The 18,220-nt window shown below is 49.8% G+C and overlaps 5 protein-coding genes and 1 non-coding gene across 6 annotated transcripts; 3 read left to right on the forward strand and 3 right to left on the reverse strand.

Annotated features, from left to right (window-relative positions):
- Positions 1–223: 223 nt before the first annotated feature.
- On the reverse strand, positions 224–2,441 carry FMAN_08933 (uncharacterized protein; the record flags this gene model as incomplete). The annotated part of the gene is made up of 4 exons (XM_041829716.1): positions 224–1,949; positions 2,005–2,277; positions 2,333–2,369; positions 2,423–2,441. 4 exons carry the CDS (start codon positions 2,439–2,441, stop codon positions 224–226), a joined length of 2,055 nt encoding a protein of 684 aa, XP_041680452.1.
- Positions 2,442–3,368: 927 nt separating this feature from the next.
- On the forward strand, positions 3,369–3,442 carry tRNA. The gene has a single exon. It is a non-coding gene; the product is annotated as a tRNA-Val (tRNA).
- A 283-nt stretch (positions 3,443–3,725) lies between these two features.
- FMAN_08934 (uncharacterized protein) lies at positions 3,726–5,602 on the reverse strand (the record flags this gene model as incomplete). Its single annotated transcript, XM_041829717.1, has 5 exons — positions 3,726–3,914; positions 3,989–4,131; positions 4,183–4,504; positions 4,558–5,075; positions 5,125–5,602. The coding sequence occupies 5 exons, from the start codon at positions 5,600–5,602 to the stop codon at positions 3,726–3,728; spliced, it is 1,650 nt and encodes a 549-aa protein (XP_041680453.1).
- A 3,720-nt stretch (positions 5,603–9,322) lies between these two features.
- Positions 9,323–10,220, forward strand: FMAN_08935 (uncharacterized protein; the record flags this gene model as incomplete). Its single annotated transcript, XM_041829718.1, has 3 exons — positions 9,323–9,404; positions 9,542–10,027; positions 10,096–10,220. The coding sequence occupies 3 exons, from the start codon at positions 9,323–9,325 to the stop codon at positions 10,218–10,220; spliced, it is 693 nt and encodes a 230-aa protein (XP_041680454.1).
- A 603-nt stretch (positions 10,221–10,823) lies between these two features.
- Positions 10,824–11,603, reverse strand: FMAN_08936 (putative V-type ATPase subunit C` (VMA-11); the record flags this gene model as incomplete). Its single annotated transcript, XM_041829720.1, has 6 exons — positions 10,824–10,866; positions 10,920–11,090; positions 11,141–11,247; positions 11,298–11,380; positions 11,447–11,477; positions 11,556–11,603. 6 exons carry the CDS (start codon positions 11,601–11,603, stop codon positions 10,824–10,826), a joined length of 483 nt encoding a protein of 160 aa, XP_041680455.1.
- A 2,388-nt stretch (positions 11,604–13,991) lies between these two features.
- On the forward strand, positions 13,992–17,660 carry FMAN_08937 (uncharacterized protein; the record flags this gene model as incomplete). The annotated part of the gene is made up of 3 exons (XM_041829721.1): positions 13,992–16,614; positions 16,662–17,509; positions 17,565–17,660. The coding sequence occupies 3 exons, from the start codon at positions 13,992–13,994 to the stop codon at positions 17,658–17,660; spliced, it is 3,567 nt and encodes a 1,188-aa protein (XP_041680456.1).
- Positions 17,661–18,220: the final 560 nt, after the last annotated feature.

The following is an 18,220-nucleotide window of genomic DNA, read 5'->3' on the forward strand; positions in this document are numbered from 1 at the left end:
ATCAAGATATATACCGTTGACCGTATCCCACATATGCTGTCAATACCTATGATCCCATTTTGCTTCCATGTCAAGTGTTCCCCGAACTCCAAGAATTTGGTGACTGATTTGCCCTATAAATCAAATGGGCAACGCTGCGCGAAATCGTAAAGTCATCGCCATGCGTCTATGAAACTCACATGAATGATAGTGTACCAATTGAACCCTCGGTCCAAAAACAAGTCTAGGCCAGCTCGTCGGCCATTTCGACCTCCTGCTGAGGAAGAGTGAGGCCAATGCGGATGGTGCCGAAGGGCTTTTTGTCGGCAATCCCATCTTGCTCGATAGCAATGACGTTCTTAGTTGCAAGAACGAGAACATGCATGAAAGCTTCCGATGCGAACTTCTTGGAGTTGGCAGGGTCATCGAGCTCGTCGGTAAGAGTATTGAAATCAATCCAGCGACGGCCAGCTTGCTCGCAAGAACGAGTATATCCCTTGGACTCCACACGAGAAGTGGCATAGCCTAAGAAGTCAAGAGCAGAGGCATCAATGACGGCACCAGAGCCCTGTGTATCGCCGCCATTGCCGAATTCGACATCAACCATGAATCCTTCATCGCCGATAGAAGAATCTTGAGAACGGAGCATCGCCAAGTCATCAGAGCCATGTTGCGGCCCAAGCTGATCACTCCAGCGCTCGATTGGGCGAATTGCACTACCGCGGGCATGCAGAGGACTTGGAGCAGGGAATCTCTTCTGTGCACTACCCTGTCCCCGAATAGACGAACCAGGAGCAGCAGAGGGAGGACGACTCCAAGGAGCCATGGATGAGGAGTGCCGATCTTCAAGACCCTTTGCTGCATCCATTCCCATCTCTGGGGCAATGTCTTCACCAAACATGACAGCACCCATGTCATAATCAACACCACGCCCAAGCTCGTTGGCATGGTCTAACTTCTGACGGACATTCCGTGCTTCATTGTGCTCGTCTTCAAAAGCTTCAGCAGAAGCACGGCGGCGGCCCCGCGTCACACTTTCTGGTTCTTGCTCAGGATTCTTTCCCTGTAACTGCGCCAAGAGAGCCATACCAGAGAAGTGTTCTGCGAGGAGGTGTGTCGCCCCTGAACTAGCTCTACCAATACCCGCGAGCCCATTGTCAAAAAGAAGAGCCTTCGCATTGTGGCGTGCCTGGGCGACAGTGGTAGCAAGACGGGGTTTATAGTTGGCCTTCATGTTGTTAAGATAGTTCATAGACCAGCTTCGCATCTCTGTTGCAGCAACATGGTTCTTTCCGTCGACCATTTGGCGAATTCGACGTCGCCTTTGTCGTCTCAGTGGTGCTTTGGCTTGCTCAGTCGAAACTGATTCAGAGCTGGGCTCGGCCGAGGAAGTTGCTTTTCTGGCAACAGAGCGCTTGGGGAAAGGCTCGGCGTCAGGTAAGGCATCTTCACCCATGATGATCACATTGTCTCCTTCAAGGGGTCCATTTTCGACGCCGAGGCCGGCATTGGCAGCTTGAATCTGGAGTTGCTCTTCAAATGCCGCCGTTCCAGGAAGGGGAGGGAGTTGTGGTTCCATGTCGCCGAACTCAATGAGGTTGCCGTCAAGGTCAAAGTTGAGGTCAAGACCGGGCATATTTGCAATGTCTACACCGAACGGGTTGAAGTCCTCCACAGGGTCCTGCGTATGAAAAGGTTTTGCGAAAGGAGAATCGTGGTCAAGATCCGTTGGGAGACGGTAACTTCGGCCAGAATGCGAAGACTGAGGAATGTCGAAGTTGAGCAGTGAATTGCCCCGACCTGAAGAGCTGGAACCTTGAGTCTTAGGAGTCATTTGAGAGACACTGCCTTGTGACGAAAACTTTGTCGAGAGAAGAACCAAATCATCAACGCTAGCCAAAAGGTCGAGCTTTGGGATAGTCGACAAAGGATCAAAGGACGGGTCATCCTGCAAGGTGATTTGATGCCGCCTTAGAAGAATATGTTAGTACACAGAGCTTTGTGAGGCAACAAAGGACGTCTTACTTTGATTTGCCCGCGTTTGGGTCCGTTTCACTTGTATCCATAACCCGAAAGAAGGTCATCATGTCAGATTGTGTCTTTTCAGCGTCTGAGAGCATGTAACGGCACTGCTGGGCATAGACTCGAGAGACTCCATAAAGGAGGTTCCCCTGGAGACGTAGAGCCAACGGGGCTCCTGGGTCGATGATGGTCTCGCAGGCCTTGGGAACGTTGACTTGTTGAATTGCCTTGCGAGTCAACCGCTTTTGATTAGACTTGCCCACGGTGGCGACGAGCCTAGATTGCAAAGTCAGTGAATAGAATGAGACGAAACGAAGACACTGATATATACCAGATGGTGGCAACCCCATACTGGGTATTGCTGAGGACTGAAGCGGTGTTAGTTATGCCCTAGTTGATGACATATCATGAGGTGACTTACTCTCGTGGCTATAGAACATGCTGCTCCCGGATGTGCCTTTGAATCTCTGAAAGAGCGCCCGAGACTTCGACTAATAAGGGCAAAAGCAGGTTAATCAACGAGGAAGTTTCGCTCTAAACTGCCCCCTATACTGATGAACCGGCTTGAAGTTGGTCGAGGGGCTGTAGTTAGTAGGTGAGGTTGAAAGTTTAGGAGGTTATGATGCAGGATAAGGAGAATGAAGTTGGAAGGAGGAGAGAAGGGACGATTTTAGTCGCGTCTGATATTGATCAAGAGGGGCCTATCGCGGAGGCAGTTTCAATGCCTGGCAGCCACTGTCAAGCACCTGCCACCTCAGGCAGCAGCAACTAGGAACTTACAGCACGCCTATTACCTAGTAGATAAGTTAAGGTACCTTAGGTAAGAAGAAATCTCTCATGTTGTATTCATCAGGCTATTATTGTCACATTCAGTTATTGGTAGTGATGACCGTTCCTATTACCCTCTCTGAGTAGCTACACTTGCAGCGCCCTGGTGTCAGTATCTCAGCTTCAGTTAAAGCACCTTAGGTGAGAGTTGAGTTATCGTTGAAACTATCAACTCGGCCTCAAGAATGAGATCATCGATTATTGAGAAGAAAAGAAAAGTCAGTACGACAATCTCGAAGTCGTTCGTGGTCAAGGTAATTGGTGTCTCTTAACTAGGTACCCACGTAGGTAACATACCTTATCTTTGTACCTAAGGTATAGAGCGATCTTCGATGATACATTTCCTTTCAAGCTATTGTGAACAGTCTTTACGGGCGGTAGTTACTCGCGTACTCCTTGCCTGAAACCTTCGTCGCCTCGATCATGTCAGCCCTGAATGCCTCTTGCTAGACTGAAGGGCCTTAGGATAGACCTATCAGCTCAATGGCCATCAGCGAATATTATCCAGATCACAATTTTTGGTTTATAATAACTACATTGGTTCCGTGGTCTAGTTGGTTATGGCATCTCGTTAACACCGAGAAGGTCCCCGGTTCGATCCCGGGCGGAACCACACTTTTTGTTCGTTGGCTATTCACCGAAGAGTTATGAATATGTCATTTTTGTTTATCTATATTTCGCTGATCGGCGGGCACATGGTGTCGTCGAGATTCGGTTCCTCTATTTGCAGGTGACTGCAAGAATTGAATTGGTTCTATCCACTAAGGAGCTCTGGGACTCTGCCAATGACCACCAGTAACAGTCATGAAGTGAACGCTTGCCCAGAGAAATCTGGTTGGATGCAGGAGACTGAGACTATTTCGTTTGATGAACTACAAACTCTTGGCCACGTCTGACTACTTGTGAGTTGTTCGAAGGCCAGTTCCGCTGGCGATCAAGGCAGCACAGAGTCCTAGAAGGGCTACGGCAGTCGAGGCGCCAAACGCATATCTCAAACCATCATAGTAAACCAGACGCGCCCTGAGTTGCACATCGGGAGGTAATTGACGGATATAGTCGACAGAGTGTCTGATTTGCTCAATAACCTATGTGGCAAAGCACGATTAGCATCTGATCAAAGGCTTTACGACAGAAGTTGGCGACAAGAAAAAGGGCATACTCTCCATTTATCTGCTACGTCACTCAATGCATCAGGTAGGCGAACGCTGAGTGTAGTCTGAACGATGGCAGATGTGACTGAAACGCCCCAGACGGTTCCTAGTGAGCGGATGAGGTACACTGTCGAGGCCGTGACAGCGTGATCTGTAAACTTGTAAGCTGGCAATATTGATCGACAGAGACTTATGTGCTTACCGGCGTGGTCGAACGAGGCGAGCGAAGTAAACAGTATACCAGGATAAATAATGCCTTGACCAAGGTTTGCGGGAAAGACATAGACAAAGTACTTCCACTTCGAATCTTGAAACTGGAGTAAGGTCACCAAGCCGTTGCCTACTACCATCAACAGAGCTCCAGTTCGCACAAGAGCAAGCAGTTTGCCCCAACGAGACATAACTACACCAGCAATAAGGCCGCCAATTGGAGTCGCCAGTGAAGGAATTGCAAGTCGAGCACCGGCTGTGGTGGCCGAGTCAAGCAGAACAACCTGAAAGAAAAGCGGAAGCATGAAAAGGTACTCGCTAAGGGTTAGTTTAAATCACTAAACCTGGGCAACTCGCGGAAGCTTACCCCATATGCAGCCATGCCTGCGCATACGTTTGCACACTGCGTTGCAATAGGTAGCCTTCCTTGCAACAAACGGAGGGGGATAACCGGGATGGCACTCGTCTTTTCCTCAACGACGAGGAAAAGACCAAACAAGAAAACGCTTCCAATCAGGGCTCCAATCACCCAAGGACTACCCCAGGGAAGCTCGTTTCCCCCCAGGCTGAGTCCCACAAGCTGAACCGAGATAGCTACGACTAGAAGAAGTGACCCAGAGAAATCGACTCTGTGCCAGACAGTACCTAGACTGCCATCGAGCGAAAAACCTCCAGATTGATCAGAGACGACCAGAGCTCCAATGATCAGAGCCATGATTGATACGGGCACCTGGAAGAGAAAACACCATCTCCAGCCAATATGGTCGGCAATCGAGCCACCAAAGGAAGCTCCAGAAATAGCTCCAAAGCCATAGATGCCGTTCTGAAGAGCTTGGTACATGCCGCGCTTCCTAAAAGGAATCATGTCCGAATTGACAATAGTGGCTTTCACATATCAATGGAAGTGAATGAGAGAGTTTGGAGTTACACTTACCCATTGTCATCAAGCCTCCACCGCCAAAGCCCGTCAATGCTCTCATGACATTGAGAAAGATGATATTGTTCGCAACACCACATCCAAGACATCCAAAGGCAAACGTAATGGTCGAAATGAAGAAACACAGTCGTCGTCCAAAGATATCAGATACCCTGCCATAGAGAGGCTGGAACGCTGTGCTAGTGACAAGATACGATGTAGTCAACCATGAGGCTGTGTTTGCGGCATCGAACTCAGAGCTGATGACGGCATAGGTGGCAGCGGTGATGGTACTATCGAGGCCGTAGAGGAATACATTCGACATAATGGCCAACTGAATCCAGACGAACCCACGAGGGGGTTTCCAACTGTCTTCGTCGGGAGCTTGAAGTAGCGGTTGATCCTCACGAGGCTCCAGGGTATCATTTTCACTGTTGCTTTGCTGTGAAGGGTCCAATGCTTCAGGATCCTGGGCTGTGAGAGACGAGTTCCTCATGATGAGACGGTTTATTGCGATTGCGATTAAGGATTGTCGCTTTCCAATAATATGAGAATTATCGCAGTCGGTTCAGGAGAAAGACGTCAAAACGCTGCTGCTGAAAATACTTTTTGCGTTACCAAAATTGTGAATAAGAAAACGAATCTGATACGACGTGGGGCATCAAACGGGTCGTCGGCCATGACTCAACTTCAAAGAACCAGGAACATTGACGTATTGCAGAGATAAACCGGGCTTAATCGATGGTGAAATCTCGCATTGAAATCACGTATTGGCCGATCCAATAAGAGCCGGCAGATCATTACCCTGTTACACAGAGCAAGATCGGTATCTATGGAATTCGGCAAACAATTACCATCTATAAGAACGACGTATTAGTGTAGGAAGCATGGTCTATAGAGTTAAAGATGAATTCTTCCTATGTCACACTATATCTCAAACAAGACACTCAAAGATGCCCAGCGCCTGGGAATCATTCACTCATAACCAACCATACAATCCTTTCTCTTGACTCACCTTCAGGCGATCAGAAAGATGAAAATTAAGATAATGTTCGTAGCCTCCATGTCCAGCCAGCAAACGTGAAGAGCATATAGGTAATAGCTTGGGGTAAGATCTTGGTCGCCGCCTTTAAAAGAACTCGGCTGGTGATGGGATATTGTTTTCACGAAATTCCCAATATGCGACAGATATTCATTGAACATAGCAACAAAGGTTCTGGTCGTAAAGTCCACCTCAGTATGATTTATACAGTTGTCCAGATAATCTCATCAACCCCCCCTGTCTCATAGATTCATTGTGTGTCAAACCAGTGCCTTACACTGTTACACTCGCCAAGTTAGGTCCCTTACAGCCCGAACTTAAGAAATGCACCTAAATCTTTAGGTATTGGCAGGTTCATGCCTGAATGCATGTGATTTATGGCCCTGAGAGAAAAGAGCTTTTGCAGGTAGAGCTGCAGTCATTGTAAGCCCGCTTTAGGCAGGAATGCAGTCTGCTGCAGCAAACATCCACTCAAACCAACCACTTACCTTATCTTATGGCAAAACGAAACACTTTCACCAAAAGCCAAGAGAATCCCATGCCCCAAAATCAGGATTTCCAAGGACCAACTTGGTACGTCGATGTTTGTGGGCGAATCGCGCGAGAGAGTCGTCAACTGTCGAAGTTCATCTCGTGCCACAATAGTCACGCAACACCATCGACAAATCAGCAAAGACAAAGAAAGCATTGTTTTGATACGGGCTTTCCCGGCAACCCTCTCAGAAAGGGAGGTATTGACTGCGAATAGGACACCGCCCTCCCTTTCGAATCCAAGGGTCCAACCATCCAACGTAGCCCTATGCTCCCGCCTAAGACCTGCGCCTGGGGAGGAAGGAAAACCGAGCTCACTTTGTCTCTGAATCATTACATACGATGGTTCTGGTATAATATTGTATGTTACAGAAATAGCGGTTCGATGTGTAAGGCCACTTCATTTATTGGCACCTGGTGTCTATTTGAGTGAAGAACCTCGAGGAACGAAAAGAGTCGACATCTATCATTTTCCAGCGTTTCCTTTCCATTCCAGCCACGATACCAAACCAGGTTGTCATGCACCTCGATGCACGTCAGCAGACACTCACCGCCGTCTATTACTATCAGAGCGCAACCTGCATGCTTGTGTGACAGGTTTAGCAAGATGTACCTTCGAACTATGGAATTACGGTCGCGATTTAATACTTCCCGCTCAACAGTTCCGTGCGAACCGTGCCGCTTCCCCTGAAGTATGAGTCGCAACTAACTGAATTCAATCGGGGGCCTCGACACCTCGGTGAAATGGGGCCGGACCAGCCGCTTAGAAGCAGATAGATTCCTCCTTTCCCATGGGAGAAAGCGGGGAATACCCAATAGTGCCTCATGAGTAGCTGTTGCGGACAGGTACTGATAAGATGCGATCTGAAAGTGGTCTTTGATGCCCCGCGGGCTGTTCCTGCATCTGAGATGCGCCAAAAGTCACCAGTTTAGAATTCTGTATCTACTGATCAAGCAAGCCCCCCGCTTTTGATCAACAGCTCTTCACACCAAGAGGCTGACAATCAAATGGCTCGAAGCAAAGATGAGCAGGACACCACTCCGTTGAGGTCTTCAGCGCCTTCAGACTTCGATGAATGTGGAGAGAGGACGCCAAGCTAAACCTATTCGAAGCTGGGAGGAAGAGGTGGGTGTCGAGCTCCAGCAAGGATAAATGGACTTGGGCGTCACATAGCGCTCTTTGAGAATCCCAAAAGAATAGCCAGGTCTGGCATCATAGGCCGGCCCGACCACGCGGTTCACAGCGGTTAGGAAGATCGGCAACCTTACTGTAAGGAAATAATGGAAGCTGCGCCAACATTCTTGCGACAGGACAGGACAGGGCAGCGCAAGACGAAACGGAAATTAAAACAAACTTGGTCCTGGAAATGCAAGCTCGACGTCAAATACATCATTCAGCTCCACCACTTGGCGCAAGCTCGACCGCCGTCTTGAACAAAACCGGATTGAGATACCGTCAACGCAGTCGTTGTGCAACATTGGCTTCCGTCAGTTACGCTGCTTCTTCTGCTTCTGCCAGGGAACTTCTCACGGCCAAGACAACACCCGCCAGCCGTCTTATCCATTGGCCATCTGGACTTCTGGGCTTCTGGACTTTTAGGCCTCTCCCCCCCGCGCCTCAGAGACTCTCCCCCCTGCACACATAGCCCGATCATGATCCACAGGATACACAACCCCGCCATTCACAGTGGGTAAATGTCCTCCGAGGCCTCGCCGGAAAACTGTCCGTGATACCCCGCTATCACCGTATCGTGTCGAAGCATCCATGGAAGCTCGTTATGCCAACTAAGGAAAACACCCGAACGTGTCTTCAGGGGAGCTTGCTGACGGTCGTCCCTAATTAGGGAAGTCACTGTGCAGCCTCTAGATCCTCTTGTGCACCCTGCATTCGCAATTGTTGGAGTTGTGGCGGTTGTACGGAGCGCATGCAGGAGAGCTTGTGACACGAATATACACTGGGCGGGATCAGCAAACTTTCTTAACAGTGCCCAGAAGCAAGACACTTTTATTCAAGACTTGCATTGAACAGAACGCGTCATGGTGCTTTCGATGGTCCTCCACAGCATCATCGTCGTTTCTTTTCTCACGTGTCCCCGCATCTCAGTCCCCCTTGCAACCTCCACGCCAGAGAAATCCACGCCACGATGCGATACGGCTGCCCAGCCTAGACCTTGGCTCGGGTTGAACCTGGTACTTCTCCGAAGTGCTCCGCTCGCCAGTAGGTTTGCTGTACTCTGTACTCCTCCGAGCTGGGCCTCTTCACCTCGCTCGCTTGCTTGCTTCCCACCATCCTCTCCTGCATACCTGGAAACTCCATGCATGTTTATCCGCGGCTGTGCATCAAACTCCTGGGCATCCTGACCCTCCCTGTCTTACCTAGCTTGGCGTCTTAAACACCGGTCAAAAGGCCATTCATTATTCTGGCTCCCGCACACTTTCACAAGTCTCACTTATCTTGCCTTCTGACTTTCCACGCACCGTTCAACCGTCCCAGCCGCCTACCGTGTGATCCTGTTATTGTCTCGTATCGCTACTTAACCCCAGCATCCCCAATAGTTCTCTTGGACTGATGCTCGTGCTGTCGTGTGCTAGCTCTCTTCCGCTTCGCTCTCAACTGTGCTTCCTCCACCGCAATCTGCCATCATGACGGGCGCTCTCGCAACTCCACGGTACAGTAACGACGACTTTGAAACAGCTTCTATTCGCTCTGCTGCTCCTTCTTATGGTGAGTAGGCAAAAGTAGTTTCGATTCTTTGTATCCCGCTGGGAAATCGGCTCTACTTATACACCAGACTGGCGCTCGATACCGGAGCTCCACTACCTGGCACGAGACCAAGCTTGCTGACTTGTCCATTGATTCAGTATCGGAAGCTCCCTCATACCACTCAACAAATCCATACCCCGAGACCTTGCCATCATACACCCCTCCAGCTCGGTCTCACGCGGTTGTGAGGTCCTCATTAGTTCCCCAAGGGAGCGGTACCTCAACTCCACGCCAGCAGACTATCGGCTTGCCTCCGGTACCTGCTCTTCCTCTGCGATCCCAACCGAACCTGAACAATTTTCGTATCGCGACATGGTCTTCCGTCTCTAGCAACCCCAACGCCCGACACTACCAAAATGTCGCGAACCGGCGACTGACTGCTCAGCGAGATCCCGTAGACAGCCTCCGTCGAGTCATGACCGATGTTAGCGAGCAAGAACAAGACCGATACATAACAAGACCGTTGGAAGATCCCTATCTGGTTGGTGAGGTGGCTGCCGCCCGTGCTCGTACAGAGCGACTTGCACGAGAATCAGGGGATGATATTCTTCTGCGAGAGGATCGCCAGTGGGACTGGTTCTTAGGTAAGTTAAAAGAAAAACAAAAAACAAGCTTGTCGAGTGTTGTATCGCAGTTGTTAACGTAGAATCAGCTCGAATGAGAGACTCGGATGACCGGCAGCGGAACTGGACTCCAACAAACCCATACAGGCGGGAGGTGGAGGTTGGGAGCCGAAAGAAGCTCCTTCGCCGTATTGGAGGACGACGCTTGCTATGATCTTGCTTTGTTGATCTCTGCCTTTCTGCATTTTCTTTGCATCTTTGTCGCGCTGGGTCGCTACTGTCATGTCTATTACGTTGGCTGAAACGACATTGTCGCATTCTCATGGCGTTTTGATGATCTAGATTGGGTTGTCGGGATAAGGCATGGCATGCGAGTTGGGGGTTCTCAAATTGTCAACTGCACTCCGATTGATGGCATGAAACGGTCGTCGTGAGCATATTCTTCTCTTCTGTCGCTCGTTCTCAAACATAGGGTCGCATAGGGCTTGGTGAACCTGGGCTGGTATTAGGTAGCTCACCCCTCAAATAAAATGAACACTCAAACTGTCTTGAGACGTATAGTGCCAACATGTTGGAGAAATCATGTTAGCATAGACTTTGCGATTATGCTCGAAGCTAGATATGGTCAACTTCCCCGCCATTTCTCTACCTGTTTGCAAAAGATATGTTACACGTCCAATAACGCCATGCCCGATGTACATATGATGGTATGCCTCCGTAACTCGATGGCAGCTCAAAACCTCCCCGACGTACAAGTCGACCATTCGATAGAAAGTCGACAGAATAGGTGTGTGATTGTTGATTGAATAGGACTTGTTTAACCCTTGCTCTTGCTGTTCAGGAGAAGAGCAACGATGAGTCTACAGGATAATTAGCATGACCAAAACACATTGAAATATCATCAATGACGTACCCATAGAGACCAAGAACTTCGCCGAAGATAAGAATCAGGACCATGCCAACAAAGATCCTAGACTGTTCCATATAAGCACGAACGCCAGTGTCGCCAACAACTCCAATGCAGTAACCGGCTGCAAGACCAGTCATGCCGACTGCAATACCACATCCGAGATGCAGAAAACCCCTAATACTGTTAGTGTTCGTTTTCGTTGATGAGACTTCGCGTCGACGTACGAAAACAAGCTGTAGTTCTTGCCTGGGTCGAGATCCTCAGCGATGAGGACGGAGATGACTAGCGAGTAAACGGCAATGATACCGGACATGACGACGGGGATGAGGCACTGAAAGAGGCGTCAGCGATAGCCTTGATTGAGCCAGAGGACAGTTGTACCTTCATGATGAGGTCTGGTCTAAATGTACCGACACCAGCAATGCCGATGCCAGACTTGGCTGTGCCATAAGCAGCACCAATACCTATCGGAGTCGTTCAGTATTCGATCTGAGTAATATCGCATCGCGGGAAGAGGGAGGATATCGTACATCCGAAGACCATTGCAGCTGCAATTCCGGCCTACAAACTCGCAGCATCAGCATTCGCGTCCACCCCCTGGTTTCAGACCAACAGAAAGACCAGAACGGGGATACTCACCATCCCAATAAAGGGGGCAAACTTGGGGGCGAGCTCTGATTCTGCCATGGTGAGGATATGAGGCTGTCAGCGAGCTCTAGTGTCAAGGGCGACGTGAAGAGTTGACGTTGTAGCTTGATGATGATGTAGCCTGCTACTGGCCAAGGCTACCAGAGGAGTTGGAAGCTGAGGTGGAAAGCCACATTGGAACGGGTGAGTTTGACCAATGACGAGTGAGTGGCTTCGAGATATATCACGTGACTGTGTAAACCATCAAGTTGGCCTTGATAAAGAATTTTGGACTCGAGAAGTAGGACAAAGGTAAATACCCTTTAATCATTAATAAGAAATGCATGTATGATTGCATGACAGAGATGATATAAATTCTTACGATTTTTGCATATATAGCTCTACCTGGACTTGACTGGATTCGTAGTTCTATATATAAATTTAGAATATCTGTTAATGATGGGAAATAACAGGCTTCTGCCAAGCGGTGTCTTGACTGTATTTGAGGCAGCCGATGTGGACGATTTCCAGGACTTTTCCCCTTTGTCTCGGGAGGCCGCTACGATTGTTGTCCTTGAACCTAAAGACGAGATCAGGTAGTTAATAGTATGCCTTCGAAGCTGCTATGGCATTAGTGAAGTTTGCCCTGTATCATTGACCCAAGGCTGAAGGGGCCGAGACAGCCGGCAATACCTTGTCTTTGGCGGCATTTGATTCCACAGCTCCAGTCACAGAAACATTGGACGGATTGCAATCAAAACCAAGGGCAGCATGGAGATGCCTATCTGCTGATATTGTTCTCGGCAACTCTCGTCAGTAAGATTGCCCGAGTTCAGCCGTGACAAACAACAAACAAACAAACACCCGCTGCATAATCAAAGGATGCAGGTTAATGTCAGAAGTAAGAATCAACGGCCACTAGCGTGCCCCTTGGGTCCCTCCAGTTCAACAGGAGGTTTAATTGCCGTAACTCCCGTCTAAGGTGTGGCGACGCAACCACTGGATCAATTAACCTTTGAATTGAATTCGACTCACCACAAAGGGTCCATCGCGAACAAAGATCCCGTGCAACGAGTAAACGAGTACACGGGTACAATTGAGCGACGCCAGAGGAGATATGACATGTGCTTGCTACATGAATGAGGCAGCAGTAACAATAGCTGTAGCAGCATCTGTTCCAGGTGTCGGGCTGGAGCGTCAACACTACAGTTAGGCGACCAACCTCAGGTCGGACTACGATACACAAACAAAGAGGCTCAACTTCACCGTAACAGCTCGAGTTGACGCCTTGAAACAAGGAACCGACTTTAGTACCGACAAAAGATAAATTACTGTTTTAACCTGCTCCTGAATAACTACCCAACTTGACTTGTCCACTTCTCTTTTTCGTATCCACGGCGCAACGCCAACGATCCATGCTCTTACACTGCTACTTCATACCCCAGTATATTCATCCCCTGAAATTGTACTAAATAATTTAACTGCCCATAGCCCATCCACTACGGCGCGCCCACATTGCCGGCCCCCCGTCACCACATTCATCTCGACCCCCAAAGAGCACAGAGGCCGCCATCAGACAGGTGGACTCTGTGGTGGATCTAGCACTGGCGTGTCCGTCGTTGGCTCCTACAGTTGACTCCCTGTCCTGTTCTGTTCCATTCAGTACCTGGACGTGGATTCTATTGGCTTGGATTACCTTTTACTTCTTTACCTGTGACGAGTCAGGTGCCTGGCTTGGATCGTGAACCTGCAACTGCAACTCCCTCCAAAGTCCATCACCAGAGGGCTACTCCCCCGAGAAAAACCCTCTCGACACGGCGACCGCCCATTGCCTGCGATCACATTCCCTATCCTCGTCCCTTCACATCCTCGATCGGTCGACGAGCTTCGGCCCAAGGCGAGAGGTTTGCCATTTTGCTCAACCGGCCGCCTTGTCCGACGGTCCCCCTCGAGCCCAAACTTGCAAATTCCGACACGACACTTTGCTTGGGTAGAATTCACACCCCGATCCCTCATCATCTCCTCGCACCGTAACGACGAGCGCTATCTGCGAGGGTATTCGCAGCGCCAGTATATAACGGACGGTTATCGCTCACGCAACATTTATCTTCAGCTTCAGGGGGCGTACAGTATTGGCGTCGACTGACGGCGGCGCATCCGTCGAAGTCGGCTGTTGATACGCCAGATAACGAGCTTTTAGCCTTTGGCGCTCAAAACCATACCGGTAATGCAATTCCCATCCCCAGGTACCACCCCTTTCTTGGAAAGCTCTCCTGACATGCCCTGGATCAAGTTTCCCTTATCATGTCGAACTACGGTTACGATCCTCGAGGAGCTCCTCAAAGGCCGCCGCAGAGGGGCTTCGGCGACGACAACAATTACGGTCAACGAGATGCTGCATTCTCCAACATCTTCGGCGCTGCTCCGCCTCCTGGCCGATCCCAAACAATGACTTCGTCCTCTTCGATGCCTCAAAACATGATGGACCCCGGTCGCACTCAGACTATGTCTTCAATGTCCTCTGGTATGCAACGGCAACCACCGCCTCGTGCTCCCCCAGGACACTATGGGGACCCAGCAGCTGGCAGGACTCGGACAATGGATAGCAATAGCATGATGGGGAATGGCTACTATCCAAGCCAACGCTCAGCATCTGGTGGTCAAATGCCACCTCACTACATGCAGCAGCAGCAACAACATCATCAACCACGACGTCCGTATCCTGGCCCTGGAGGACCTCCACCTCCTCGAATGGAGCAAAGAGGTCCGCCGCCTCCGCAAGCTCCTGGTGCAAGGACTCCCGCCCAGCGATTCTATCAAGGAGGACCGGCGCCTGCAATGAACAATGACCCTTATCGCTCGCAGTCACTCGCTTCTGCTCCTCGCCAGCCAATGTATCACCCTCCTCCTAGCGCCTATCAGCAAGCACCAGCAAACCACCTTCGACAAGCCCCGTACGCGCAGCAGAACTCAGCGAGGACGACCGCTCAAGGGCGAGTTGTTCCAGAACGTCATGAAGACCGCACCATGTCGCTGACTGGCAATTACCAACCCCAGAGCATGGACGCCCACCAGACCATGAGTGGTCGAGTCATCCCTAACCGACGAGCACCTACCGAGCTGCCGGCCACCAACGGTTATCCTAATTCGATGCCTCACGCTCCAGGGGCACAGACCCGAACCTCTAGCATGGTTTCGTCCAATGGTGCTGGCGATCATGGTAGGACCATGTCGATGGCCTCTACCGTGGCACCAACCATCACCCCTTCCGAGTCTGATGCTTCCACTTTGGTTCAGCGACCAACCAGGAGCAAGTCGATCGAGAGCGAGCGCCCCCCGACTGCCACGAAGATTCGACCACCCCTCGTATATCCTGCCCTACTATCTCGAGTCGGAGAGTGCTTCCGTCGCAAGATTATTGTTGGTGACCGGACCAAGAACGAACTGACATACAAGAATGCTTTTAGCGGTTCTGAGGCTGTCGATGTCTTGTCATATATTATTAGGACTACTGATCGCAACCTTGCCCTTCTTCTTGGCCGAGCTCTGGATGCCCAGAAGTTTTTCCACGATGTCACTTACGAACACCGTCTGCGAGACTCCCAATCGGAAATGTACCAGTTCAGGGAGACACTAATGGATGAGCCAGAAGATAAGCCCGCAGTCAATGGTGTCTTTGTCCTGCTTTCCGAATGCTATTCTCCAACCTGTACCAGAGATCAACTTTGTTATTCAATTGCCTGCCCTCGACGATTGGAGCAAGTTTCGAGACTGAATCTTAAGATCAACCCTGGATTACGAAAGGAGGATGCTGTGAATGCTGTCGACGACGAGGCTGATCAGACAGACGAACAGAAACTCTGGATTAACTCCGTTCCAAAGGAGGTTGCTGAGAAGGTCGATGAGCGGGAGAAGAAGAGGCAGGAAGTTATTTCGGAGATCTGTTATACCGAGCGAGATTTCGTTAAGGATTTGGAATATTTACGAGACTTTTGGATTCTGCCTTTACGATCAAAGGCTTCGCCAGTTCCTGTTCAGCGCCGCGAAAAGGTTGTCAAGACCATTTTCAGCAACATTATCGACCATCCCAGCATTCATACCGTCAGCTCCCGGTTTGCGTCTGGACTCACGACTCGACAACAAAAGGAACCTATTGTCCATAATATCGGTGACATTTTCCTTGAGTATGTCCCTCAGTTCGAGCCCTTTATTCTGTACGGTTCGAAGCAGTTGGAAGGAAAGTTTGAATTTGAGAACGAGAGATCAGTCAACCCTTACTTCGGCAAGTTTGTGGACGAGATTGAAAGACGCAAGGAGTCGAGAAAACTGGAGTTGAATGGTTATTTGACCAAGCCTACGACCCGTCTGGCACGATACCCCTTGCTCTTGGAGAACGTTTTGAAATACACGGAAGATGGCAACCCTGATAAAGAGGACATTCCGAAGGTTCTGGTCATGATTCGAGATATTCTCGGCAGAGTCAACGCAGAATCTGGAAAGGCTGAAAACCGATTTAACCTCAGGAGGCTTCATGAGCAGCTCCGTTTCAGACCCAATGAGAGGGTTGATCTTCGACTCACAGAAGAGGGACGTGAAATGGTCTTCAAATGCCAGTTCAAGAAGTCGCCCACGGATCCTGCAGAAATTACGGCCTTCCTCTTTGATCACGCCGTTCTTCTCGTTCGCATCAAGCAGACTGGCAAAACTGAGGAGATCAAGGCATACCGACGACCCATTCCTCTGGAGCTTCTCGCAATCAGGGAAATGGACGAGGTGATTCCCAAGGACGGCAACATGAAGCGTACTTCGTCGAGCTTGATTCCTTCGATTCGGAACAACGCCAACGACCCAGCGAGAAAGGAAGGCTGGCCGATCACCTTCCGCCATCTGGGTAAAGCAGGTTACGAGCTGACGCTTTTTGCGTCTAACCAAGCTGCTCGTCAAAAGTGGCTTGAATTTATTCATACTGCGCAGGAACGCCTTCGATCCCGTGCCGACTTCTTCAACACAACGGTCATCTCAAGCAAGTTCTTTGCAGGTACCAACCGTGTCAACTGTGTTACGCCATTTGGTAAGTCCTTCCTACTTTTTCCGATTCGATCGCTAATATCATGACAGATGGTGGCCGTAAGCTCTTGTACGGTACTGACAATGGTGTCTACCTGTCGGACCGCAAGGTGAAGGATCAAGTGCCCCGTAGGGTATTGGAGACTGCAAGCGTTACTCAGATTGATATTCTGGAAGAGTACCAATTGCTCTTGGTCTTGTCTAACAAAACACTCCAGTCTTACCCAGTTTCTGCCCTCAACCCCGATGAGCCCGCATTGTCCAGGAGACCGAAAAAGATCCAGAACCATTGCAGTTTCTTCAAGACGGGCATCTGCTTGGGCAGACATCTGGTCTGTTGCGTCAAGTCATCTGCCCTATCTACTACGATCAAAGTCTTTGAGCCTAATGATGCCATGACCAAGGCCAAGAAGCAGAAGGGTATTGGCAAATTCATGAGCGGCGGTCATGATGAGCTCAAGCCATTCAAGGAGTTCTACATTCCCACCGAATCTTCGTCCGTTCACTTCCTCAAGTCCAAACTCTGCGTTGCCTGCGCTCGAGGTTTCGAGGTCGTTTCCCTCGAAACGCTCGAAACACAATCATTGCTCGACCAGGCTGATACGTCACTTGACTTTGTGGCTCGCAAAGAAGGAGTTAGGCCAATCCACATTGAACGACTTAACGGAGAGTTCTTGCTTAACTATTCGGAATTCTCCTTCTTTGTTAACCGCAACGGCTGGAGGGCCCGGCCAGAGTGGCGAATTGACTGGGAGGGTACACCACAGAGCTTCGCACTCAGCTACCCCTGGATCCTTGCTTTCGAGCCAAACTTTATTGAGCTCCGGAACATGGAGAACGGTGCTGTGCACATTGTGCCTCGTAAGAACATTCGCATGCTTCATAGTAGTACACATGAGGTAAATTTGATCACACAGAAACCTGTTTCTTTCAAGGATGCTAACATGATGTCAGATTCTATTTGCACACGAGGACGACAAGGGAGACGACGTTGTTGAGGCAATCGACTTTTGGAAGAGCAACCGCAAGTCGGAGCTGCTCGGTTCATAACAATAAATAAATACCGGACCCGGCATTGGGGGAGCGTTTCTTTTTCCTGGAAAGATTTTTTCTTCTTCTTGTATTACTTGGCGGCGCCCGGTTATTACGACATCGGCTCTCCTCGGGCGTGAGATACTCGCAAGAGAGGTATTGACGATTTTCGGCTTCTATGTGGTAATCCTTCTATTTGGGAAGACACAAACTTTTGGGCCGCACTTCGAACCGCTCACTGGATTTGGTTGTAGTGCTCCTGACTATGTAAATCGCCAGGTCAGCGCATGATGACCCTTGATGCCGGCTGAATCAGAGCAAAGGATCACCTCAATGGCGTCGCTAAGATGTTTGAAATATAGGAGCTGCAGATATGGAGTCGGGGGACCATGACCAGCAGGATGTAGGATGGGACAAGATAAGATGACGAGATGGAAAAGAGAAAGACGATATATCGTAGCCTGTACTCTGGAAGGATGAGCGATGTTTGGCATGGCATGGCAATGGCATACTGTTGCCTTCCATGGCATGAAATATTTTGGAGCAGCTTGGAGCGATTTAAGAGTGAGGGAGCGTCG

This window comes from Fusarium mangiferae (genome assembly GCF_900044065.1).
Source record: "Fusarium mangiferae strain MRC7560 genome assembly, contig: FMAN_scaffold004, whole genome shotgun sequence".
NCBI lineage: Eukaryota > Fungi > Ascomycota > Sordariomycetes > Hypocreales > Nectriaceae > Fusarium > Fusarium mangiferae.